The sequence below is a fragment of the Oncorhynchus tshawytscha genome, linkage group LG09 (assembly GCF_018296145.1).
Source record: "Oncorhynchus tshawytscha isolate Ot180627B linkage group LG09, Otsh_v2.0, whole genome shotgun sequence".
Taxonomy (NCBI): Eukaryota; Metazoa; Chordata; class Actinopteri; order Salmoniformes; family Salmonidae; genus Oncorhynchus; species Oncorhynchus tshawytscha.
In genome coordinates, this window is record NC_056437.1 from 28,035,382 (window position 1) to 28,061,313 (window position 25,932).

The following is a 25,932-nucleotide window of genomic DNA, read 5'->3' on the forward strand; positions in this document are numbered from 1 at the left end:
CATTTACAACATTAATAATGTCTACACTGTGTTTCTGATCAATTTTAATGGCCAAATTGTGCTTTTCTTTAAAAAACAAGGATATTTCTAAGTGACCCCAAACTTTTGAACGGATGTGTATGTACGTATAGGTAGGAATAAAGTGACTAGGCAACAGGATAGATAAATAGTTGCAGCAGCGTATGTGATGAGTCAAAATAGTTAGTGCAAAAAAGGGTAATTGCAGATAACCAATAGCTACCCGGACTAATTATTGAACTTGGGAGTATGAGCTGTTCAGGGTCTTGTTGGTATCGGACTTGGTGCATCTGTACACTTGCTGTGCGGTCGCAGATGGAACAGTCTATGACTAGGGTGGCTGACGTCTTTGACAATTTTTAGGGCCTTCTGACTGCCTGGTATAGAGCCACACAGTGGAGGTGTCGTATTACCTATAAAAACATAGTGGTCAAAAGTTTTTCCCCAAAGGGAATTTTATAAACACTTTTAAAATAAGGGCTATGTTTTGTGTAGGCTTACCCTTGCATGACATTTTGATAACCATGTAAATCTCTCAGACAAGGTGACTTTTATCAATATATTAATTTTATCAAATGCTAATTAGCATCAAATTAGACATCATGCAAGACTACAAATTCCTGCACGTGTCAATTTAAAACTTGCACAAGACAATGCACAGAATTGTCAATTTTAAATAATTTTTGCCAATTTATTATTACTACAGTTAGCTAACATTTGATAGTTAATCTAGAGATTCTTACCATTGCCTCGATTCTTCAGTCTAGTCCAGATCATCATGGCATTTGTAGTTCTTTGATAGCCACATTAGCAGCTAATTTTGGGGGGGTAAATACAAGCAAATATATTGATAAATGTCACCTTCTCTTAGAGAGATTTACGTGGTTATCAAAATGTCATGCCAGGGTAAGCCTACGCGAAACACAGGCATTATTTTAAGTGTTTCTAAAATCGCCTATGAGAAAAATGAATGGTGGAAAAACGATTGGAACCATTTTCTTGTTTCTTTGGTGGGGTTTTAACGGCAGTTAGCATCCAATATTAATGGTGCATTACCGCCACCAACTGGACGGGGTATTGAATAAGAAACAACAACAAAAAACACTGCGGGGAAGTGGGAAAAGGGCATCATACCAAAACACACGGCAACTTAGAAAACCCATCCCACTTCTTCATTCACAGTCCACTCTTCCAGAATACATCCCTACACAGGCTCAGGGGTCTGTGATGGTGGTACATTCACCAACAGGATTTCTTGCGCGGCCTTGGCTGTGAAATCACGAAGACCCAAAAAACGTTCAGCGGCATTCACTATGATTCCAATTTTCTTAGACGACTTCTCTGCTTGTGCTGTACAGTTTATGACCATTGCAATAAATAATACAAAGTCCAACTTTTTAACATGTAGCATTTCACTATCCCTCGGTTGATGAGAAACGTTCACTGGTCGGGGTGGCTCTACTACCATTTCTTCTTCCCTGCCACTCCAATCTTCTTACCGTCTCCAGATAGGAGACACGCTGGACACTTCTTACCCATGCCACCTCATTCTCCTCCACCCTAACAGGGCACTCTAGGAATTCAGGCGCATGTTCACCTCCACAGTTGCAGCATTTCCTTTCATCTGGCATACGATACTCTTCCCTTCTGCACACACTTGAACAACTCTTTTACATTTAGGACACTGAAGGGGCTTGTGCACAAAAGCTCTTACAGAGTATCTCATGAATCCTAACTTTATATGAGAAGGGAGAGACTCTTCATAAAAGAACAGTAGCATGGATGAAGTGAATTTCTTTCCTCCATCCACCATACAGGTCAGTCGACATGCACCAACCATTCCATCGATGTCTTCAGTTATATCCTCTGCTTTTATTTCTTGTGCCACCCCAGAAATAACCCCCATGATAGGTGCCCTGCTATGAAAATCCATACAGGAAACATTCCACTCCGATATCATTTTGAGTCTTAAAACACGCTTCTTGTGCTCTGCAGACACACATGAAAAATCTAAATAAGAACACTTCTTGAGACCCTCACCGACTCCACACTTTCCTCCAACACATTCCAGATTTTCCTGGAGACGTTAAATGGATTTCCTAAGTAGCACTGATCCAAAACCCTCACAAAAAAACATCTAGTGGTTTCCTATTTTCCAACACAGCTTTACTTCTCTTGTTTCCCTTTTTCTTCGCCACTGTAACCCACTCATTCTCACTTTCCACCATCTTCTCCTCAGAGCTTACACTCCAATTTCACCTCTGCCCAGTGTCCGTTTTGGGCAGAACATAAAATCTAACTAAAGATGTATTTTGACGTCTAGTTTGTAAATGTAAGGCATTTCATATATTAAAGTGTCTAGGGATACGGTTACATTTTCCCTAATGTTGCTTTGATGACATTTTCCTACTGATTCCACTCACACAGGTCTATATGATGACTGTTTTCTCTGATGTGTCCACAGGTGATCTTGAACCAGCACATCCCAGCAGACTACCTGCTGAGAGTATGCCAACAGATCGGTCCTCTCATAGACAAGGAGGCCCCACCTAGCGTCCCTGGAGTCCAGACCCTCCTGGGCTTGGGAAGGCAGTCTTTGCTTCGCACAGCTAAAAGTGAGACCCCCCCACCCCAATTCACTGTTTCTTTCTCTTGCCATCAAAGACCAAACAAAATAATGTCATCATCACTAATCAAGGTGCTTGATTACACAGATGCGGAATACATGCCCCAGACTCCCAGGTCATACAGTCTGTAATGCTTTAGAACCATGTGTTCTGTTAGGTTGTACCCACACAGAATGGAGCGGAACTGCTGTTGCTGCGCTGCACCGGGGTCGCCCCCCAGAACCACCAGTCGGCTTTGGGAAGCCCCCCAGCATCGGTAAGCTGTGCTGTAAAAAGAATATTCCTGAAACCTGTAAATTATTGGAAACACTACAGAGCAATACATATTTCATTGTAAATTCCTTTACCTCTACCCAACTGACCTCTACCCTCTCGCTGTCTAGTGTCCATCATGGGTGCTCGCCAGGCTACTGGCACTGCCCGCTTCGGCCATGCCCTGCCATCCTACACCTACCAGCATATGAAGATGCACAGGCGCATCCTGGGCCACCTGTCCTCTGTGTACTGTGTGGCCTTCGACCGCAGTGGCAGACGGATATTTACGGTAAGAGTCTGACAAAAGACGAGAAGATATACCAAAGACAGTGGTTGTTCGTTCCCTCTGAAGTGTGTCAGTCTCTATGCCGCCGGTGTCTCATCATGACCTCTCTCCTTCCAGGGTTCTGATGACTGTCTGGTGAAGATTTGGTCCACAGATGATGGCCGGCTGCTGTCCACCCTGCGTGGCCATGCGGCCGAGATCTCCGACATGGCAGTGAACTACGAGAACACGCTCATAGCCTCGGCCAGCTGTGACAAGGTCATCCGAGTGTGGTGCCTGCGCACCTGCGCCCCCATCACTGTGCTGCAGGGCCATGCAGCCTCCATCACCTCCATTCAGGTCAGGACAAGTAATAGGAACCTAGCTAGTTATACCCTTCATTATTCATTCGTGTTAGGTTCACCTAACACCTTTTTTTGCACTATTGGTTAGAGCCTGTAAGTAAGCATTTCACTAAGGTCTACACCTGTTGTATTTGGGGCACGTGACAAATAAACTTTGATTTGATTCATTTACCTTCTGTGATGTAAAATATTTTGCATGAGGCCTGTTTTTTTTTTTTTTTTTTCAATTTTGTGAACCTTTCGATTTGAGAAATATCAGTGTGTTTGACACCCCCTGTCCTCCTCAGTTTTGTCCGGCGGTAAAAGGACCGATGCGCTTCCTGGCCTCCACTGGCGCAGACGGCATGGTGTGTTTATGGCAATGGCACTCGCTCAGCATGAAGTTTGTGTAAGTGTTGGACAGCGGAGGTTGTCTGAGGCATCCAGGGTGGAATGACAAGGTGATGGTGTCTTTATTTTCAACAGATCCTTTTTGTGGCCTAGGTGACCCTAACCTGTGTTTTCTGTTTCCTCCTCAGTGACCGGCCAGTCAAGTTCATTGAGCGGTCAAGGCCTGGGGTCCAGATTTCCACCTCCTCCTTCAGCTGTGGTAGGTGGCCCCTAATAAACAACATGCTTTACATTACATTACAATTCCTCATCACATTTTCACTGATTTTATGGAGTTATTTGCAAATTACTATTTGAACAACATGAGTCAATGTAAAGTTTTCACGAAGCCACAGAACTAGATCAGTTTGTTTAATGTATTTACCTGTTGCTCTTTGAATCAGGTGGGATGTTCCTGGCCACGGGCGGTACTGATCATGTGATCAGGGTGTATTACCTCGGCTCTGAAACACCCATGAAGCTGTCTGAGTTGGATGCTCACATGGTAAGACAGCAGGGAAGAAGAGAAAAGAGAGCGGAGACAGAAGAATAAATAGCGCTAGAGAACTTGTACTGTTCAGTTTGTTTCTCACTACTCCTTTTGTTAACTCCTACCTCTCTTCTTCTAGGACAAAGTTGTGGTGGTCCAGTTTTGTAACAACAGTAACAGGTTAGTGTGCACACTTGTCTCTTTACTTTGATAAAACTATTTTGATTTGTTGCTGTGTGGGCTCTAACTGCTGTGTCTGTCCCCAGCCTAAGGTTTGTGAGTGGCAGCCGGGACGGCACGGCTAGGATCTGGCATTACCAACAGCAGGAGTGGAAGAGCATTACTCTGGATATAGCCACCAGATTACCAGGGTAAGACAATGCTGTCTATAATTGTCTGTGCTGCTGCAAATGGGTGTATGGGTTTGTTTGTCTCGTTAGTAAGTGTACTTAACGTATGACTGTGTCACAGGACTGCTGTTGTGAATGGCGAGGACAAGACCAAGCTGGTGCCGACGATGGTGGCCTGGGACCGCGGTGACCGCACGGTCGTCACAGCGGTCTCTAATTACCTGCTCAAAGTGTGGAGCTCTACCACGGGCCAGCTGCTGCATGTGCTGTCTGTGAGTAGATGTCTCTATCTCCCGTTGGTCTCCTCTGCAAACGGCTGGAGACCTCTGGCTCTGTAGAAAGGCATAAAACAGTCTGGTCTCTTCAGTGAGTGTGACCTGTTGGGACTGAATGTGTTGTGTTCCTCCTTCAGGGTCATGATGATGAGGTGTTTGTCTTGGAGGCCCACCCATTTGACCGCCGCATCATGCTGTCTGCTGGTCACGATGGCAACATCTACATGTGGGACCTCGCCAAGGGAGCGAAGATCCGCAACTTCTTCAACATGGTGAGAGCCTGACTGCCATTCCAGTTAGCAAAGGATCTTCATATGTACTACACGGTGACCGTGTTGGTGGTGTACCAGTGTTTTCACCCTGGCCGACATTCACACAAGCCTTCCTCTGTCTCAGATTGAGGGCCAAGGCCACGGTGCAGCGTTTGACTGTAAGTTCTCAGCTGATGGACAGCACTTTGCCTGCACTGACTCCCATGGCCACCTGCTCATCTTTGGCTTTGGCTGCAGCGGACCCTATGAGAAGGTGAGTGTCTGGCCTTTACACATGGCTCATTTGAACATAGATATGTTAATTCCATGTCATCTAATTGCTTGTAAAGAGAATAACAAATCCCCATCTTCTCCAGATTCCTGACCAGATGTTCTTCCACACTGACTTCCGGCCCCTGATCCGGGACGCCAATAACTTTGTCCTGGACGAGCAAACCCAGCAGGCGCCCCACCTCATGCCCCCTCCCTTCTTGGTGGACGTGGACGGTAACCCCCACCCCACCCACTACCAGCGCCTGGTGCCCGGCAGGGAGAGCTGCAAGGAGGAACATCTGGTGCCCCAGCTGGGCTACATGGCCAATGGTAAACCTCCTTATCAACGCTTTCAACAATGTTTCTTTACCTGGCTCTGGGATCAAAATGTGGGTAACGTTGGGAATTGTAACTTCTCTGTTGCTTAGGTGATGGTGAGGTGGTGGAGCAGGTGATTGGCCAGCTAACAGCAGATGAGGGTCCGGGAGAAAGCCCATTGGATGTCCTGATCAGACAGTTGCAAAACCAGCCAGATGAGAGGCGGGACCAAGAGAGAGAGCCTGAAGGAGAGGGGGGTACGTTCCACAGTTTCATATAACCATATTTGTATACTGGAATGAGCCTCATAAAGTGTGTGCATATTGGATTTCAGATGTTGTAGTCATTAATTAAATATTCGCTACACTCGCATTAACATCTGCTAACCATCAAATTTGATTTGATATGTGTAACTCTGTTTTTCCTCATTTGAAGCTGGTGAGAGACCAGAGGTAGTGGGATCGCCCCCTAACGTGGGCCTGAGGAGGAGTGGTCAGGTGGAGGGGGTGCGTCAGATGCACCACAACGCCCCTCGCAGTCAGATGGCCACGGAGAGGGACCTGCTGGCCTGGAGCAGAAGGGTTGTGGTCAACGAAGTCCAGCAAGGGGTCCTCCGGTGAGACTGACTGACCAGACAGAGCCTACCTTAGATGGCCTTGAACCTTGTGTTCTAACCAGTCCTGCCCATCTTCTTCATTTTGAGCCTTGGACCATTTGTAAGATTGGTGCTGAGGTAGATATCCCCCAGTGGCTGACTAAAGCTGTTTGCGTTGTGTAGGGTGATGGAGGAGACCAGACGGGCCAAAGGTGAGGTGGAGTGTTCCATCTACAACACAGAGAGGAGGAGGAAGCCTGTACCCAGTTCTCCTAAGGTGACTACACTACTGTCCCACAGCTCTCTATTTTTTTCAGGGGAAATGTGTGCCCCTTTGTTGAATTCTACCAATTGCTTTACTTTCTTTTCTATCATTCAACAATGACTTCTCCCCCCTGTAGACTGAGCAGCAGGCTCCCTGCAAGCGCTCCCTGCGGCGGACCCAGAGGAAGAAGAAGCAGACCAGACCTCCACCAGCGTACCAGACCCGCTCAGCCGGAGAACGTCGCCGTGTGAACAGGGGGAGGATCTCTGACAGCCAGATGGACTCGGACAGCGATGGAGAGGTGGGGGTGTTGTAGTCTGTTGTTCTTGAAGTAGCAGAGGACTCGCATTGTCATGTCAGTGGAGGTCTAATTATGTTTCTGTGTGGAGCAGGCAGAGGAGCAGGCAGAAGCCAGCGACGCTTCCTCTGATGGGGAAACACAGTGGCAGAGTGACAGCAGTTCCAGGTAAATGTCTGCCATCTCCTGAAAAGTCAGTATAGTGCAGGAACATAGGTATCCATTCATTACTCTACCTTATGTCTGTGATTACAAAATACACATTTTGATACCACTTTTCTCCCCCTCAGTGTCTCCTCTAGTGACTACTCTGATTGGACAGCTGATGCGGGGATCAACCTCCAGCCCCCCAAGCGGACCAGCAGAAGGCAGGTCCGACCGCCCGGTGGCTCCAGCAGTTCAGAGGAGCCCGAGGGCCAGGGAGAGGAGGCCGGAAGGAAGCAGGCGGAGGAGAAGAAGAAGAAGAAGCCCAAGCAGACCAAACAGAAGGTGTGCTCACGGAACGTACAGTAGAAACATGGGAATGTCAGGAAATGGCACAGCCAACTTGCTGCTTGGAAATGGCATTTTATTATTGATCTTGTCTATGTTCTCAGTTACTGTCTGTATGGAGTGTAGAGCCTTTGACTTTGTTTGACTTTGATGTGCTGAGGTCTCGTGACTGAGGGCAAGTTACCTTAAGAGTGTGTGTGTTATTTCAGACCGTTTAACCCCCTGTCTCTGTGTTCAGAAACCTAGCTCGTCTCTGTCTCTGGCTGGGTGTGATGCAGAGGAATGGCTGCCCCCCTCCTGGATCATGGAGACCATCCCCCGCCGCTCTCCTTTTGTGCCACAGATGGGTGACGAGGTAAGGAACCCTACTGCCTTACGGGCCTTAGGTCCAACAGAGTACACCAGAAACCTTGGGACTATAAGGTTCTATCAGCAAAAAAGATGATTCTGTTATAATTGGCTTGAAACTTCTAAACCCTCATTGCTTTGAATGTTGTCATAAATGTTTATATTGTATTCTTTTGAACTTAACAACATGAGTAGATAGAGAACATTGAACAGAACAAGGCTGTGTCAGTAACAGATTTTTGACAAAAAGTGCTGATAGTCACAAGCTCTCGAATTGAGCTAAATATGTACCTAATTGAATACGATAGTGCAAGGTTTGCGTCATAGTTAATAGACACGTGGCCTGCGTGGTGACCCTCTCCACCTGTTCCTCTTCAGCTGATGTACTTCAGGCAGGGCCACCAGGCCTACGTCAGGGCAGTGCACAGGGCCAAGGCCTACAGTATCAATCCTCAGAAACAGCCCTGGAACAAGCTCAACCTCAGGGTAAGACTAACTCTCAACACTTACTCACATTGCTTCCTTTATGTCTACCACATACAGTTGAAGTAAGAAGTTTACATACACTTAGGTTGGAGTCATAACTTGTTTTTCAACCACTCCACAAATTTCTTGTTAACAAACTATAGTTTTTGCAAGTCGGTTAGGACATTACTTTGCATGACACGAGTCATTTTTCCAGCAATTGTTTGCAGACAGATTATTTCACTTATAATTCACTTTATCACAATTCCAGTGGGTCAGACGTTTACATACATTAAGTTGACTGCCTTTTTAAACGGCTTGGAAAATTCCAGAAAATTATGTCATGGCTTTAGAAGCTTCTGAAAGGCTCATTTTACATAATTTGAGTCAATTGGGGGTGTACCTGTGGATGTATTTAAAGGCCTACCTTCAAACTAAATGGGGAAATCAGCCAAGACCTCCAAAAATCTGGTTCATCCTTGGGAGCAATTTCCAAATGCCTGAAGGTACCATGTTCATTAAACAATAGTACGCAAGTATAAACAGGCAGCCGTCATACCGCTCAGAAAGGAGACGCTTTCTGTCTCCTAGAAAATAACGTACTTTGGTGCGAAAAGTGCAAATCAATTCCAGAACAACAGCAAAGGACCATTTGAAGATGCTGCAGGAAATGGGTACAAAAGTATCTATATCCACAGTAAAACGAGTCCTATATTGACATTACCTGAAAGTCCGCTCAGCAAGGAAGAAGCCACTGCTCCAAAACTGCAATAAAAAAAACAGACTACGGCTTGCAACTGCACATGGGGACAAATATCGTACTTTTTGGAGAAATGTCCTCTGGTCTGATGAAACAAAAATAGAACTGTTTGGTCATAATGACCATTGTTATGTTTGGAGGAAAAAGGGGGAGGCTTGCAAGCTGAAGAACACCATCCCAACCGTGAAGCATGGGGGTGGCAGTATCTTGTTGTGGGGGTGCTTTGCTGCAGGAGGGACTGGTGCACTTCACAAAATAGATGGCATCATGAGGAAGGAAAATTATGTGGATATATTGAAGTGACATCTCAAGACATCAGTCAGGAAGTTAAAGCTTGGTCGCAAATGGGTCTTCCAAATGGACAATGACCCCAAGCATACTTCCAAAGTTGTGGCAAAATGGCTTAAGGACAACAAAGTCAAGATATTGGAGTAGCCATCACAAAGCCCTGACCTCAATCCCGTAGAAAATTTGTGGGAAGAACTGAAAAAGCGTGTGTGAGCAAGGAGGCCGACAAACCTGACTCAGATACACCAGCTCTGTCAGGAGGAATGGGCCAAAATTCATCCAACTTATTGTGGGGAGCTTGTGGAAGGCTACCTGAAACGTTTGACCTAAGTTAAACAATTTAAAGGCAATGCTACCAAATACTAATTGAGTATATGTAAACTTCTGACCCACTGGGGATGTGATGAAATAAATAAAAGCTGAAATAAATAATTCACTCCACTATTATTCTGACATTTCACATTCTTAAAATAAAGTGGTGATCCTAACTGACTTCAGACATGGAATTTTTTAAATGTCAGGAATTGTGAAAAACTGAGTTTAAATGTATTTGGTTAAGGTGCATGTGAACGTCCAACTTCAACTGTATGTTTTTTTATCTATTACATATCCTTTGTGAGGCCTCTCTCTTATTTCAATATATTTTGTTTGTTTTCTCGTCATTCAGGACCAGGAGTCTGTGAAGGTGGTTGGCATTAAGTATGAGGTGGGCCCTCCCACCCTCTGTTGCCTAAAACTGGCCTTCCTGCACCCCATCTCAGGCAAAATGACCAATGAGTCATTCTCCTTAAAGTGAGTCATCCATCTTATTCTCTTGTTTGAAAAGAATATGGTAATATCCAGCAATAAGTGGCAATGAGTTTCCTTGTTCTCTCAGGTACCATGACATGCCGGATGTCATTGATTTCCTGGTGCTCCAGCAGTTCTATGACGAAGCTAAAGAGCACAACTGGCAGACTGGTTAGTGTTGCTTCACTCTAACAGGCTTATGTACATGGTGGTTAGAGGCTAGCAGAGGATCGGTCCAGCTCCCTCGCTTACATGTTCCACCTCCTCTCTACTTTGTGCCATATAAGCAGTGTGGTGCGCTCTCCCACATACGTTTCTGTTCTGTGGGATGTACCTTTACAGTTCATACTCCCATACATCTGTGCTCTGTACGTATGATGATTCACAGACCAGCTGTTGTCATGTACTGAAACAAGCAATGTTTTATCCCGGCTAGGTGTGCGCTTCCGGAGCATCATCGATGACGCCTGGTGGTTTGGCTCGGTGGAGGACCAACAGCCACTCCAGCCAGAGTACCCAGACAGCCTGTTCCAGTGCTACGCTGTCAAGTGAGTCAATGTGTACCCCGCACTCAACAGGTCTGATTAACACGTCTGACACTAGATTTAAGCTTACAGTCTGCAGTGGTACATCCCAGTGTGACCCTCAAAAGTTCATACTGTAGCTTACACTCAATAGGAATGCATAAAATATAAATGTCTTATGTTACTGAATGCTGAGGTGTGGTTTCTCTTGACTAGGTGGGATAATAGCGAGAGGGAGAAGATGAGCCCTTGGGACATGGAGCCCATTTCTGATGAAGGTTAGTATAACTGCTTCTATCAATGGCTCCTCACCCATCTCAGGTCATCTACTGGAATAATGCTTTCAGTCAGTGTACACATTTAAGTGTCTTCCTTGCTAGCTCATTCAACATAACACATGCAGTCTCTATCTATATCAGGTTATTGATAGTGAGACTGAGCTGCCAGCCAATGAGCTGATGTTGTCTCTGACTGGTGTGTTTTAACTAATGAGCTGATTAATGGTTTCTGACTGGTGTGCTGCGTTCCCTCCCCCAGCGGAGTTGCCAGAAGAGGTTGGGGACGGGGTGGTGGTGACAGAGGAGGAGGTGAAGGCTCGCCTCTACAGCCCCCAGGAGGGGGAGTGGGGGGCTCACTCACGGGACGAGGACTGCCAGAGGGTCATCTTTGGCATCAACGATCTGCTTACACTGGGTAGGTCACTGCTACCACACAGGAACAGCTTTCATGCTAGGAATTTTGCGTTAAATAGATTGTAACTGGAAGTGAACTTTCATATGGATTGGTATTGCCTGATGAGTGTGATGGGCTGTATATTTTGTATGTAGACCTGGCCAAGGCGTTTGCTTCACCTGTGGACCTGCGGGACTACCCCCTCTACTGCACTGTGGTGGCCTACCCCACTGACCTCAGCACCATCCACAGACGGCTGGAGAACCGCTTCTACAGGTCAGCACTGACCTCTCCACACTAACACTGTAGTCATCCCTCAAAACAATTGTAATTGTCGCTAATATTCCATTTATCCTTGCTGCCCCGCTGTACCTCTGTGTTGGGACTTTGGTATGTGCCAGTTTGGGGAGATCAGTGATTCTCACTCAGTTTATCACCCCCGGGTGTTCCTCTCTCCTAGGAGGATCTCTGCTCTGATGTGGGAGGTGCGCTACATCGAGCACAACGCCCGCACTTTCAACGAGCCCCAGAGCCCCATCGTGGCAGCAGCCAAGGTGGTGACTGACGTGCTCCTCCGCTACATCGGGTAGGGCACCCCTGACATCATACTAAAATGAAGGGTGTAGATTTCCACAATGTGAAATCTACTTAAATAACTTGGTTTTGACTGCAAATATGACAAGTTGTTGTGTGGTTTTGTCAGGGACCAGAGCTGCACAGACATCTTAGATCTGTGCCACAAGGTGAAGACGGAGCTGAGCAGTGGCGAGGACGAGGTGAGACATGGAGAAGTACATGTACACCCCAAAGGAGTTCATAGTGATGTTTAAATGGTATTGGTGGTCTATTAAACTGTACTAAGAGTACTTGTCTCTCTGTTGGTGTGCAGACTGTTGAGGTGGACGTGGACTCTGACACTCCAGGGACATCCACAGGACAACAGGTAGGGGAGGGCTTAATCTCAAACATGGAATATGCATTGTTTTTGCTATGACTGTGATTCCTCCTCCCTGTTGTCTTTCTGCATCCTGTTTTTATTTATTTTATTTATTTACCTAATTGGAAACCTTCCCTTTCTCCCACTTTCAGCGGGCCAATCCCAGTCCTAAAAAGCGTGGGGTTGTGTTAGACGTGCGTGCGTGGCGGGGCCAATGTCGGGAGCTGTTGCGGCGTATGATGGACGGCCCTGACTCTGAGCCCTTCAGACAGCCTGTGGACCTCTTTACCTACCCAGTAAGGCTTGTTATTATAGTCACTGCCACTCCCACAGAGTCATGATAACATCCCCTTACAGGATAAGTGCCTTAGGATCTGAGTGCTTTACAATCTGGCTCATTTAGTCCCGTAACAAGATCAAACCTGCTCCTGGTCTAAAAAGCAATGGCGATTCTTCTTTGAAAACACTTTTTATTTTAGGATTAGGTTTAAACTGTTTCTGGGAAACCAGCCCACTGTGTCATTTCAATCAGAGAAGCTGATAGTCTTATTAGTCTGACTGTAGTGGTTCAGAAGTATTACAAACTATCTGTCCTCAATTCTCAGTTAAGTGGTTTCAGACGTCCTAAAAACTGCCCTCTCTCCCTCCTCTCCCAGGACTATCGAGACATCATAGACACTCCCATGGACCTGGGGACTGTTACAGAGGCGCTGGTCGTCGGAAACTACGAGAACCCCATGGAGTTTGCCAAAGATGTCCGTCTCATTTTCAGCAACTCCAAAGCATATACACCTAACAAGAAGTCACAGGTTACTCTACTCATTCTGACAATTTTTTGGGTTGCACCTCGACTCACGTTTTTTTGAGCACTCCCCACTTCTTTCCAAGATTCAGGGGGTGGGGAGGAGGGGGTGCAGTGGGTCTTATAACCCCTGACCCTTATGTGTTCTGTGAGAGAATGGGGTTTTGATCTTCATTGTTTTATCTTCAGATCTACACCATGACCCTGAGCCAATCAGCCTTCTTTGAGAGACAAATCATCTCCATCATCTCCGACTACAAGTCTGCAGTCCAGAACCAGCGGAGGAAGAGTCGCCAGAGTGTCAGCTACAGGAAGAGGCTGAACAGTGGAGGCAGCTCCCCTCCCACCAGCCGACCCTCCAGGTACTGGCCTGGCTGGAATGCCTCTCTACAACTTTAACCCTTACCACTGTAATAAACACACCTGTTATTTACCACTCCTTGTAGGATCTATTTAGATTTCACCTGGTGTCTTATCTCTAGTCCTAAAGGGAAGCACAAGTCGGGGAAGAAAGCAACACCCAAAAAATCCCAACCCTCATCTAAGAGCCAGTCTCGCAGGCCATCTCAGGGTAAGTCTTGTCGTGTATGTTTGTGTCTGTGGCTGTATGTGTGAAATGTTTGAGGCGATGGGAGGTTGGGTGGTAACCTGAGGTGCTGCTATTGCAGCGTCGGAGTCGAGCAGCGTGGTGGTGGAGGAGGACAGCCAGCCCTCGTCCTCCTCCAGCTCCGGGACAGGCAGCCACATTGGGGGCCCAGGGGCCGACCGTGTCACTCGCAGTCGGACCACACCCATCAAGAACTTGGGTATTACTACACAGGGTAACCAACACCAAAAGGCAGTGGATAAATAGTCCTTCATAGAGATGTTTTACCAAGCTATCAAGACAAATGTCTTTAGTTAGTTTCCCAACTATTTGAATGTTTGAAGTCAACCTGGTTAAAACGCAGCAGTTAATGGTGTTATTGCTATGTTTTTCAATGCTACCAAAATCACACAATCAGAAAGGGTTATCATGTAAGCCTACTTGGTAGCTGTTGCTGGAGGCTACTTTAGTCAATGTTGCTGTGATATGTTTAACAGGGAGACTATGTATGTTTGTCTCTCCAGAGCGTAACAGACCTCTCACCAATGGTGCCAGACAGAGCCACCGGCGAAGAGTGCTGCAGGAGGGGGAGGAGTCTGGAGGATCCAATAGCTCCTCCTCTTCAACATCGTCTTCCTCATCATTGTCCTCATCAGACAGTGATTCAGACAGTGAGTCGGAGGTTGGGAAGTTCGTGGAGGGAGGAGATCACGACTACAGCAAAGCTCCCTGCTTAAAGACCCGCCACAAAGCCAAGGGCAAGATGGACGTTTCTGGGAAGAGGAGGCGGAAAGAAGAACAGGAGGCGGAGGAGGCTCCAGAGAGAGCCAAGAGAGCACGAGTCCAAGCAGAGGATGATGAGGAGGAGGAGAAGGATGAAGAAGATGACGACGAACAAGATGAAGACAATGAGGAGGAGGAGCCACAGCCGCAACCGCAGAGAGAGGAGGAGGATGACGAGGAGGAGCCTGAGGAGGAAGAGGAGCCTGAGGAAAAGGAGGAATCGGAGGAGGACGACTCTGAGCAGGGTGAGGGTGGGACAGAGGGCGGTCAGAAAAGCAGTAGCCGCAGTAAGTCTGGTCAGGTGAACACCCGGAACCAGGGCCGCAGGACAGTGTTGTACAACGACGAGTCAGATGAAGAGTCGGGGACCACAGAGGACCCCCTCAACCTAGGCATGTCCCGCTCAGGACGGGTACGTCGCATGACCGAAAAGGCCCGTGTCAGCCACCTCATGGGCTGGAACCACTGACACACACAGCCCCCTCAAACCTCCTCAAACTGGGCTTTCTAACCCCAACCAACCACCATCTACCTTACCCACCAGGCGTGATACTGAGACTGGACTCTGTTCAATTGACTAAATTAATACTTCAGGGATTTCTTTTTTTAATGATTTTTGCATAATTTTGCTTTGTGTAGGAGACTGTTTACGACTCTACTGGCAGTGGTGCTCCTGATAATCTTGCCAAGGAACCTCCCTCCCTGGTCTTCAGGGTTACTCATCAACATGGACCTGGTTAAGCTCGCTTCCACCTAACTTACTGCTCTCCTGGGCCTTAGACTCCTTACTCTTCTTCTATCAACTCCTCTCATCTGCTTTTCCTCTGCCATCTTTCTACTTGCCCTTGCATTCTCCCTTCTTCCTGGTCGTACTACTACAAAGTTTCAGAAATGCCAAAAACCGGTGCTCATGTTATATCTCAAGGAGACTGTACGGTCTGTTTTTCTCTACCACCTGGGTGACAGAAAGTGATGTTCCCTCTACTCTCTCTGTTTGTGTCCTGTCTGAACAGTACATCTCTCCCTAAATTACCCTCTTCCACATGACCCCCTCTGTGTTGTGTTGTTTGATTTGACACTAACCCTGTCACTATTCTTCATCCTCCCAAATCCTCACCCTTCTCATTGAGAGGTCAACTCTGGTGTGCTTATTCACTGCATAAATGTCCCCTTTCAGGTGTCCAGGCTAGGTCATAGAGGCAAGGTGATTCTGTGGGTTTTAGTTCAAGACTATCTTCGCGTAGGAACTGATTGATTCTAATTAGTTGAGGTGGTGACTTCCAACATCATTAATTATGTCTCGTTATAAAATGCTGCATGCCTACAGTAGACTGTTCCGCCATTGAATCAGAGACAGATGTAGCTCCTTAGTTAACTCCTGGGCCACTGAATGTTTTTCATGTTATATTCCCCCTAGTCTCTATCTGTTCTGTAGAATTTGTATATTTGCACATACAATAGTTTTATAGAGGCTTGGCCATGTCCTCATCCTGTGGTATGTGGTTGTTAGGGTTGATTGATGTCTAGTGTGCTAGTGACATGAAAGAGTGTGGGTAATTGGAAAGGAGAAATGCAAAGCTGTTGTATAAGGATTGGAACCATTGTTCTATTTCTGTTAGTCGGAATATACTTTTATGGATCAAATGAACACATTAGTTTATAACTTCCAGGGCTCTGTCCTTCAAACCAATCATGGGTTCAAACACCAATGTGAATCATGGTACTTTTTGGGAGATGTTCGCCCATAACCACCACTCACTTCCACCTTGTGCTGAGACGGGCATTTTTTACTACAGAAATTTGTATTTTTTTCACTGTATTATACACTTTGCAATTCTTTCTTAGCTAATACTAATGATGGTGAAATATTTGCATATTTATCTATTGTGTGGCAGCTGAATTTGAGAAGGCTTTTGTTGGGCTGAGCATCCATTGCACCTCTGATTTCCTCTTAATTGGACAACCAGAAAAGCTACAAAGAGCGAAGGACTTTTTTTTCTCATGTGGTTTTAAAGAACAAAGGACTTTATTTGTGTGTACAAATCACAGATACATTTTGCCAGTAATATTCACATCTTTGTGTACAAATACATCTGATCAAGTTGTTGTGAGCATTACTGATCAGACGGTTGTGCTTGCTGTCTCGAAGGTCGGAGCGACGGGTCTGCCTTAGGAACAGACCGCATGGCTACAGACGGGCAGGTTCTCTTCTCCTTTCCTTCCACTTCCTAACATAAGGTGTGTGTGTGTGATACAGTTCCATGACTTCACCCAATGCTCCCAGGATCCCCCCAGCTCCTCTGCCCCATGATTCCCCTACTACACTCTGGTTTAGTGGCTCTGAACTCTCATGTGTCATGTGGTGGTCCATGCTACTGCTAGTCATGTTGCCACACAAGAGAAGGAGATGGGACTCTGGGAAGTCAATTCATTAAGCAAGGTTTTGGTTAGTCAATCGCCAGCCAGCAGTAACTCTGTCTGCAAACTCTTTGTGGGTGTAGAGTTTGAAAAGACCTCAATTGTGCCAATAGATAGGCTTAAATACCTACTCAATATTTTGGGAATGTGCTCTCTTCATATAATAGATGGTAACTGGACTGGCCTCCTAGTCGTTTCTGAGTTCAATGATGACATTCTAGGTGTAATAAGTGTTTTATTTTTTCCCCCTACAAAATGTTTTTTTTTTCTTTTTCTAAAAAATAAAGGAGCAACAGATTTTCTCCAAACTTGGCACCCCTGGTATTTCAGTTTAATTCAGTCACATTCTATAAACACAAACATGTTTTACCATGATTTACATGTTCTGTCACTTCTCATGGAAAGATGGGACTGTGAATTCTCATTTCCTCTAGCTAAGTGTTCCAGCCATTTTCTCCTGTACCTCCATATTTGTTTTCCCAAACCCCTTGCTGTCAACGTGCTATCATTTGAGTTATCACAACATGGTTTGCACATCCTGCCAGTCAACACACTTGGTACAAACTGAGCTGCAACTCTTCCCCAGGCCCTGTAAATTTGACTAGCCACTCCTGTCTGGCTGTTTCAAACCTATCCCGGGCTTGGTGAGTCATCTCTGGCTGCCCCTTCAAAGAGCCATGATGAGTCACAAAGATGCACCATATCTCTGCAGTGATGTCAATCCTACCTGTCCCTGACCACACCACTTTCCCCTCTGAGTGGCCTACTCTACCTTGGAGAAGTAGTAGCAACAGTCTAGGCATTGGATAGGGTATGGAATCTAGGAGGAGAGTGGAAAAATGTGGTGGTATGGTTGGTTTGTTTGCAGCCAGTTAGCCTTGTGATAGTGGTGACTCAGCTAGCTGGGCTATGGACAACCAATCTAGCTAATGCACTGGAGATTGGAAAGGTGAGTCAGATTGCCAGCTAGCAACCATACTTAGTGCTCCTCTGCTGCATGTTTCTCCAGCACTCCCAGAGAGACTGCACTGCAGTGATGTTGAGTTTCTGGATGGAAGCAGGCAAATTGTTCAATTTGGATTATAAAAACCAAGTGTGTTACTTCCCCTCGAATGTTGAAGTCACCTCCAGCTTTGCACGTGTCTGAAAACTGATAATTACGTTCAGCATCAACCAGCCACTTTTCTCCAGGGAAAATAGTATCAGCATCCCTGTTTGGAGGCTGAATGCAAGAAATCTGAGGAGGCTATTTAAGTGCGTAAGGTTTATTGTCAAAATGACCATACAAATTCAGCAAATTTTGAATATGAATACAGAGATCATGAAAATTCATGATGTTTCTCTAGTGGCTCCAGAACAAGTTCAGACACAAAATAATTCCACCTAAAGAATCCCAACACATTACTGTATTACAATTTACAATAAACGCTATGGTATATGAAAGTACCAGATTACTGCAGGTACATTTACATTAGACTTTCCTCAATATTGAATTGGTTAATCACAAATACATCCGCTACATCTATAGTTCACTAATCAACAACAAGGTTACGTACGTTTACGTTGTGCTTCAGTTTCATTTTCCTGTTAAAGTAACTCACTGCCATGACTGTGCTGAAAATACATGTTGTAGATCTTTTACAGTACCTCTTGTTTATCTTATACAATGAAATGCCACACGCTGGGAAATAACAATTGAGAGTGAATCTACATTTGCTGTGAGTGTCATTGTCACACATGGTCAACTTAACTATCTGTAAATACTACCACATAAGAGAAATTGAGGGGTGATAGTTTAAACCACTTTGGAATCTCTCATCTTAATGACCCTGATTTTTGCTCTGATAAATTACCTTTGTCATTCATTAGACACTAAAACATTCACCAAGGATGCAATCAGACATTGTTAACAACTGACGCTATATTGAGGTTCTCTAAAACACAGCAGGCTTGATCAGATACTGTCTCATTTGTACATTGTGTGTTGTGATTTTACTATATGGTATGTCTAATTTGAAGTGTTTCTACCTTTATCCACTGCAGCATACTTGACCCTCATCTACCTCACTATAGTATATTTAAGCAATATTGCCTGAGGTGTAGTATATGGCCAATATACCACGGTAAAGGGCTGTTCTTAGCCACGATGCAACACGGCCACAGCCCTTAGCCATGGTATATTGGCCATATATCACAAACCCCAGAGGTACCTTATTGCTATTATAGTGGGGCAAAAAAGTATTTAGTCAGCCACCAATTGTGCAAGTTCTCCCACTTAAAAAGATGAGAGGCCTGTAATTTTCATCATAGGTACACTTCAACTATGACAGACAAAATGAGAAAAAAAATCCAGAAAATCACATTAGGATTTTTAATGAATTTATTTGCAAATTATGGTGGAAAATAAGTATTTGGTCAATAACAAAAGTTTGTCAATATTTTGTCATTGCCAACAAAGGGTATATAACAGAGGTCAAACATTTTCTGTAAGTCTTCACAAGGTTTTCACACACTGTTTCTGGTATTTTGGCCCATTCCTCCATGCAGATCTCCTCTAGAGCAGTAATGTTTTGGGGCTGTTGCTGGGCAACACGGACTTTCAACTCCCTCCAAAGATTTGCTATGGGGTTGAGATCTGGAGACTGGCTAGGCCACTCCAGGAACTTGAAATGCTTCTTACGAAGCCACTCCTTTGTTGCCCGGGCGGTGTGTTTGGGATCATTGTCATGCTGAAAGACCCAGCCACGTTTCATCTTCAATGCCCTTGCTGATGGAAGGAGGTTTTCACTCAAAATCTCACGATACATGGCCCCATTCATTCTTTCCTTTACACGGATCAGTCGTCCTGGTCCATTTTGCAGAAAAACAGCCCCAAAGCATGATGTTTCCACCCCCATGCTTCACAGTAGGTATGGTGTTCTTTGGATGCAACTCAGCATTCTTTGTCCTCCAAACATGACGAGTTGAGTTTTTACCAAAAAGTTCTATTTTGGTTTCATCTGACCATATGACATTCTCCCAATCTTCTTCTGGATCATCCAAATGCTCTCTAGCAAACTTCAGGCGGGTCTGGACATGTCTGGCACTGCAGGATTTTAGTCCCTGGCGGCGTAGTGTGTTACTGATGGTAGGATTTGTTTCTTTGGTCCCAGCTCTCTGCAGGTCATTCACTAGGTCCCCCCCGTGTGGTTCTGGGATTTTTGCTCACCGTTCTTGTGATCATTTTGACCCCACGGGGTGAGATCTTGCATGGAGCCCCAGATCGAGGGAGATTATCAGTGGTCTTGTATGTCTTCCATTTCCTAATAATTGCTCCCACAGTTGATTTCTTCAAACCAAGCTGCTTACCTATTGCAGATTCAGTCTTCCCAGCCTGGTGCAGGTCTACAATTTTGTTTCTGGTGTCCTTTGACAGCTCTTTGGTCTTGGCCATAGTGGAGTTTGGAGTGTGACTGTTTGAGGTTGTGGACAGGTGTCTTTTTATACTGATAACAAGTTCAAACAGGTGCCATTAATACAGGTAATGAGTGGAGGACAGAGGAGCCTCTTAAAGAAGAAGTTACACGTCTGTGAGAGCCAGAAATCTTGCTTGTTTGTAGGTGACCAAATACTTATTTTCCACCATAATTTGCAAATAAATTCATTAAAAATCCTAATGTGATTTTCTGGATTTTTTTTCTCATTTTGTCTGTCATAGTTGAAGTGTACCTATGATGAAAATTGCAGGCCTTCTCTTTTTAAGTGGGAGAACTTGCACAATTGTTGGCTGACTAAAAACTTTTTTGCCCCACTGTATAAACTAGTTACAATGTAATTAGAGCAGTAAAAATATTTTTTTTGTCATACCTGTGGTATACAGTCTGATATACCATGGCTGTCAGCCAATCAGCATTCAGGACTCGAACCACCCAGTTAATAATATAAGAAAACGCTCGGTCTACACTTCATACAGTATTTCTGTGATGTTAAACAACTTTCTCATTAATTGACAATATAGGTTCCCCAGTCACAGGAAGGTGACAAAGGACTTGTTTGACATTGTAGCCGACAGTGCTGATGACTGATCTACAACTAATTTTGCATCATAAATACCTACTCAATATTATTTGTAAATCATTCAGTCAACATTTACCCACAATGCATCACAGATTTTATGCTCTTGAACACGGCCAAAGCCTGCCTGCCTGCCCTGCTGATGCAGCTAAAACAGCCATGTAAACGGTTCTTTCCCTATGACAGCTATTCTCTCTCCCATTCAAAACAACAACAAAAAATGTAACGGTGACGTGGTGGCCGGCCTTTATTTAAAGAACTCCAATACTCCCTATTCTGTGTCCACTGTCTCTCACGTCATAGGCAGTGTCTTTTCAAAGCATTGAACAAACTGTGCTCATGCAGCCGGTTTTCTTTTTTAAATATATTTTGTGTCTCTGGTTACAGAGTAGAACCATATAGAACACACCCCGCATGCTCTCCCCCACTCACATGCTGGGACCTACACCAGGCCGGTCTGCATGTGGACATGTAAAGGGTAGGGGTGGTAAAGGAGGGGGGGCTGTGCTGCCTGGGGAATGTAGTAGCTGCTGAATATGGGGTCAGCCATGTAAGGTGCAGGCTGGTAGAAGCAGGTGACGTTGGCAGTATTGGGAATGGCATTCTGTTCCCCCAGCACCCTCAGAGCCAGGACAGTGATCATATTGAGTGTCTGCCTCCGCTCATGTCCCATCAGACACACTGTACTATCATCTATCACCCGACGCAGGGTCATCAGAAAGTCATATTTGCCCGTCTCCTCATCACCAATAAAGTGGCAGCGCAGGTAGGCCTCGATTTTGCGCTGCTGCTCGCTGAGGTCAGGAAAGTCAATAAAGAAGCGGGAGCACATGTAACGCTCAAGGGACTTGATCTCTGTCTCACTGGCTGGCCTGAAGTTCCTCACGAGCAGGTCACTGTACTTCAGAAGTCCACCTCCTCTGATCTCCTCTGGGTTATGGGTGGAAATGAGTCGGAAGCGCAGGTGATCCATGGCTTGCTCAAAGTCACCGTACATGCACTCTGCTACCACAGTGATGCTGACCCTGTCTTTTAAGGCCGAGCTTGGCCCTGGAAAGACTGTGGTTGTCTCTGGTGACCCTGGTTCCTGAGCAGCAGCAGGCACAGACTCTAGGACTCTGTCCCCTGTGGTTTGAAGGGACACTGATTCCTGAGTAGCTTCTGAGTTGGGAGGTTTTTTTGAGTATTTCACCCTGACTATTTGTTCTATGTTGTGGGGTGATATGTTATTATCTTGGGATGAAACAGCTGGAGTAAGGTGATCTGTGAGTGTTTTAGTGCTCTCTGAGTTCCTCTGTCTGGACCCTGAGGAAGATGAATAATGGCCTTGATCAGTGTCTATTAAAGAGGGATTTGTTTGTATTTCTATAGGCTCAAACAGCTGTGTTGTCAGATCTGACAGATCTTTTAACAAATACCATTTTTCAGGGAGTGAAGTGCTGCTCATCTTTCGTGACATCTTCCTTGGAGATTTAGGTGAGGGACAAAAGTCAGGTACAACTTGCTGGGATGTGTCACAGGTTTTCTTGGCTGGGGGAAGGAATGAATGTTCAAGGTGTACGTTTTGTGTGACAGCAGGGCAGTCTTGGGATGTGGATTGAAGTATCACCTGAAGTTGAGCTTGCTCTTGTTGCAGTGCTGAGTTCTCTGTGAGCAACATGGGGGATGGATTGATGTCTTTTGACTCAGAAATCAATGACTCCTCTGTGTTACTTTGAGGGTCTACAGATGTATTTGGCACCAGAGGTTCCATCTCTTCTGTCATTGTTTTGGAGGATATAACTGAGAGGTAATCTGTATTCTGAACAAATTGTACTTTTACTGTATCAACTGTTAACACCACCACCTCTTCTACCTCTTCCTCATCCTCCAGAGATCCCAGGTCAAGCTCTGCTTTCTCTAACACTTCCTGTTCCTCTTGCTTTCCAGTTGCATGCACATCCATCGGATGTGATGATTCTTCCTTTTGAACGATAACCTCTTCACTGTGGCACAGACTGTCAGTGAAGTGTGTCATCATTGAGTCTTCTTTTAGATTCACAGAAGGGTACTGGGGATCCATTATGTTTTTCTCTGCCCCTCTATCCAGATATAACACATTGCCATTGTGTAACTCCAATCCCTCACACTGACCCTCTTGCCTCCTCTCAGTCTCCCAATATGCCTCCAGCATATGGTCCAATATAATCTGGAAGGAGTCCACACTGAATTCAAACTGTCGTCGCAGGGAATTTACGAACCTGAGCCCCACAGTCTTACCCCTGTTATTGGACAGTGAGATTAGGCTCCAGCGGTCGTGCTCATTGAAGACCTTGACCATCTTCTGTACGTAGGCCTCCTTCATGGTGAGGCAGGTGATCTTGCGTCTGTTGACCCCATGGGGAAGGAGGTCACGCAGGCTGCCCAGCACCACCTCCTTGATAACCTGGAAGTCCTCCTGTCTGGGCAGCTCCACTCCAAAGATGATGTCCAGGTCTCTGTAGCCTGTGCCGTTGTCCCTGACCATCACATAGCTGGCGGTGGAGCCATTGAGGCGGATGTCCCTGACCCTGATCTCCCTCTCCACCAGCCGGTCCTTCACTACGTGGATGATGTCCATGGGTCTCACCTCCAGGGTGGGGAAGTTCCCTCGGCCGTGGATGGGGATCACCTCTGTCAACACCTGGTCCAGAGTCTGGACTTGCTCCAGGGTCAAGTTGTGAAATCTTCTATCCATTTGGAGCTCCATTATCTTGGGTTTACCTGCAAAAGGACACAATATTGTATTTGGAAGAACCTGGGTAATTTCATGCCACAAAATGTGTGTTCACTGGGAAAGATTCTAATGCATTTTACAACAAGTGAAGAAATACTATCATTCATTCATTCACATTGAGTTCAGGGGATATCAATGTCAACACTGAAACACACGAGACACCAAAGGCACAGATTGCACCATTCCAAATTTAAAAAGCTGTGTTGGTACTACTAAGCATAAGATACTGCCTCAGCAGGATACAAGGCACCATCTATGGAATATGCTGTAGGATGCCTCCTCCAACTCACAAATCTTGCCAGTTACTGTCACACATGTGCATTAGCCCCCCCTTACACCCACATGAACACATGGGGGTGGAAGATGTAAAATGAAAAATTAATCAGGAAGGTACCCAGCTAGGAACTTCCTCTCAGAAGAGAAGTAATATGAGCAAACCTTGTCCTTGTTGTTCTAGTTTGCACAATATCCTTTGATCCAAAGGTAATAGTTTTATTTTCAACTGCTTAATTTGTGTATTTTAAACTTAGTGATAAATGAACTCATTGAAGAAATAATATTGGCTGTCTATAAACAAATACGTAAACATTTGGAAATGATATCCCACAAATAAGATTAGCCTGATGTCGCCTACTTTGACACAGATTTAACATGAACAGTGGTGGGAGGTCAACAGCTGGTCAACAGGTACTTTCCCACAAGAGCCAAAAGTTTGCATGGACAGTTCTTATGGAATCCATCATGTACTAGAATAATAGTCGCATGCTGCAGAATTTTAGTCTCATGTGCAACCCCTTCTCGCCCGTGCGCCTGCTCCCACTATTTAGATAAAACTGTATGAGTCATACAGTCACTGAATAAAGCACCCCTCGCCGCGTCTTCTGGATTTTCTGCATGCGTGTAAAAAACATCGCCACTTCTCACATATTCCCATTGTTTGAGACTTATGCTATACAAATATGGTATTTCAAGCAAAGAGTACAGTTATTGATAATCAGAATCGATCAAGTAAAATATTGCGTAGGCTATCAATCTGTTCTCTTGAGATTTTATTTTACAGTCCTTATTAGACTAAGTACTCAACGACGTGATGCCGCGTATGCACAGTCTATGCAATTTACCTAAATAATATTTACAAACCCTTTATTAGCCTAGTGAACACTCACAGGACACTGAATAGACCACGCACGTAGACTACATAAACATGCTTAACATATTTTATTGAAAAGAAACTAATAAAATATACAAAATAAAACATTTTGGTGAGTTTAGTCTACACCTCTTCTCCCACGTCTTCACCTGATGCAATATTGTTAGGTATAATTTACACACTGGCCAACATTGTTTGCTATTGTTTAATCCATCCATGGACAATGCAAATCATTAGCCTATCAAATGTACATATTTGTTTGATCCGTTTACATTGAAATTGTATAAGCACAAACCTAATGTATTTCGAAATTATTCCTGTATCAAATGTAACATGACAATGATCATGCAATTAAATAATTGACTTTAGCCTACTCACCTAACTGCTGAATGAAATGGTAGAACTTAGCCAAACTATAGTGATAAAAACAACAATAAGTGATATCCAACAGGTTTAATTGGATCTCCGAGTCGTAGACACAATTCGTTATTATCTTGCTAAGCTGTAGGTTCGTGCGTGATCGCTGTCCAACAAGACAGTGGTGCTGAAACAAACTGAAGTTCAACCACGCACTGTTTTCTCTCAACTGGGAGCGAAATGTAGTTTCCATGGCAATCTGGCGTCACGATGTTACGGTAACTGAACGATACTCTGTCTGTTCATTATGGGATTATCTATCAATCAATCTACATATACAAAAGTATGTGGACACCCCTTCAAATGAGTGGATTCGGCTATTTTCAGCCACACCAGTTGCTGACAGGTGTATAAAATCCATCATTGGATGCCACCTTTCCAAGAAGTTAGTTCTGCACTGCTAGATCTGCCTAGGTCAACTGTAAGTGCTGTTTTTGGGAAGTGGAAACATTTAGGAGCAACAACGGCTCAGCTGCGAAGTGGTAGGCCACACAGGCTCACAGAATGGGACCGCCAAGTGCCAAAGCATGTAGCGAGTAAAAATCATCTGTACCAAGTTCCAAACTGCCTCAGGAAGCAACATCAGCACACTGTCGGGAGCTTAATGAAATGGGTTTCCATGGCCGAGCAGCCAATGGTGGCAAGCCCAAGATCACCATGTGCAATGCCGAGCGTTGGC

At 45.1% G+C, this 25,932-nt stretch overlaps 2 protein-coding genes across 4 annotated transcripts in view; one reads left to right on the forward strand and one right to left on the reverse strand.

The window, feature by feature from the left end:
* Positions 1-17,191, forward strand: part of LOC112257685 (bromodomain and WD repeat-containing protein 3) — a 21,285-nt gene extending 4,094 nt beyond the window's left edge. The window contains exons 5-40 of one of the 3 annotated variants that reach the window (XM_024431455.2): positions 2,483-2,633; positions 2,803-2,901; positions 3,029-3,189; positions 3,304-3,525; positions 3,818-3,918; positions 4,049-4,119; positions 4,304-4,404; positions 4,529-4,569; positions 4,656-4,760; positions 4,861-5,011; positions 5,152-5,286; positions 5,411-5,539; positions 5,643-5,868; positions 5,967-6,113; positions 6,292-6,472; positions 6,635-6,728; positions 6,853-7,017; positions 7,109-7,182; positions 7,305-7,503; positions 7,745-7,861; positions 8,233-8,340; positions 10,035-10,159; positions 10,245-10,327; positions 10,593-10,704; positions 10,897-10,958; positions 11,218-11,373; positions 11,508-11,628; positions 11,813-11,938; positions 12,056-12,128; positions 12,242-12,295; positions 12,442-12,585; positions 12,946-13,098; positions 13,281-13,453; positions 13,574-13,662; positions 13,760-13,912; positions 14,202-17,191. In XM_024431455.2, the coding sequence (XP_024287223.1) occupies positions 2,483-2,633; positions 2,803-2,901; positions 3,029-3,189; positions 3,304-3,525; positions 3,818-3,918; positions 4,049-4,119; positions 4,304-4,404; positions 4,529-4,569; positions 4,656-4,760; positions 4,861-5,011; positions 5,152-5,286; positions 5,411-5,539; positions 5,643-5,868; positions 5,967-6,113; positions 6,292-6,472; positions 6,635-6,728; positions 6,853-7,017; positions 7,109-7,182; positions 7,305-7,503; positions 7,745-7,861; positions 8,233-8,340; positions 10,035-10,159; positions 10,245-10,327; positions 10,593-10,704; positions 10,897-10,958; positions 11,218-11,373; positions 11,508-11,628; positions 11,813-11,938; positions 12,056-12,128; positions 12,242-12,295; positions 12,442-12,585; positions 12,946-13,098; positions 13,281-13,453; positions 13,574-13,662; positions 13,760-13,912; positions 14,202-14,929 (5,130 nt within the window). In that variant the 3' untranslated portion in view covers positions 14,930-17,191. The remainder of the gene's footprint in view (positions 1-2,482; positions 2,634-2,802; positions 2,902-3,028; positions 3,190-3,303; positions 3,526-3,817; positions 3,919-4,048; positions 4,120-4,303; positions 4,405-4,528; positions 4,570-4,655; positions 4,761-4,860; positions 5,012-5,151; positions 5,287-5,410; positions 5,540-5,642; positions 5,869-5,966; positions 6,114-6,291; positions 6,473-6,634; positions 6,729-6,852; positions 7,018-7,108; positions 7,183-7,304; positions 7,504-7,744; positions 7,862-8,232; positions 8,341-10,034; positions 10,160-10,244; positions 10,328-10,592; positions 10,705-10,896; positions 10,959-11,217; positions 11,374-11,507; positions 11,629-11,812; positions 11,939-12,055; positions 12,129-12,241; positions 12,296-12,441; positions 12,586-12,945; positions 13,099-13,280; positions 13,454-13,573; positions 13,663-13,759; positions 13,913-14,201) is intronic. The other 2 variants (XM_024431456.2, XM_042326726.1) reach the window with 2 other exon arrangements.
* A 3,537-nt stretch (positions 17,192-20,728) lies between these two features.
* On the reverse strand, positions 20,729-25,472 carry LOC112259341. Its single transcript, XM_024434052.2, has 2 exons — positions 25,215-25,472; positions 20,729-23,673 (listed from the first exon to the last, which is right to left on the reverse strand). The coding sequence occupies exons 1-2, from the start codon at positions 25,444-25,446 to the stop codon at positions 21,374-21,376; spliced, it is 2,532 nt and encodes an 843-aa protein (XP_024289820.2). The 5' UTR covers positions 25,447-25,472; the 3' UTR covers positions 20,729-21,373.
* Between the last annotated feature and the right edge of the window lie 460 nt (positions 25,473-25,932).

What these genes read in the sequence shown, in the direction of transcription:
- LOC112259341 (XM_024434052.2), bottom strand. Translation starts at nt 25,446, where the DNA reads ATGGAAACTACATTTCGCTCCCAGTTGAGAGAAAACAGTGCGTGGTTG. An exon ending in CCATTTCATTCAGCAGTTAG is followed by an intron (nt 23,674 to 25,214) that starts GTGAGTAGGCTA and finishes GTCCTTTTGCAG; the next exon opens with GTAAACCCAAGATAATGGAG.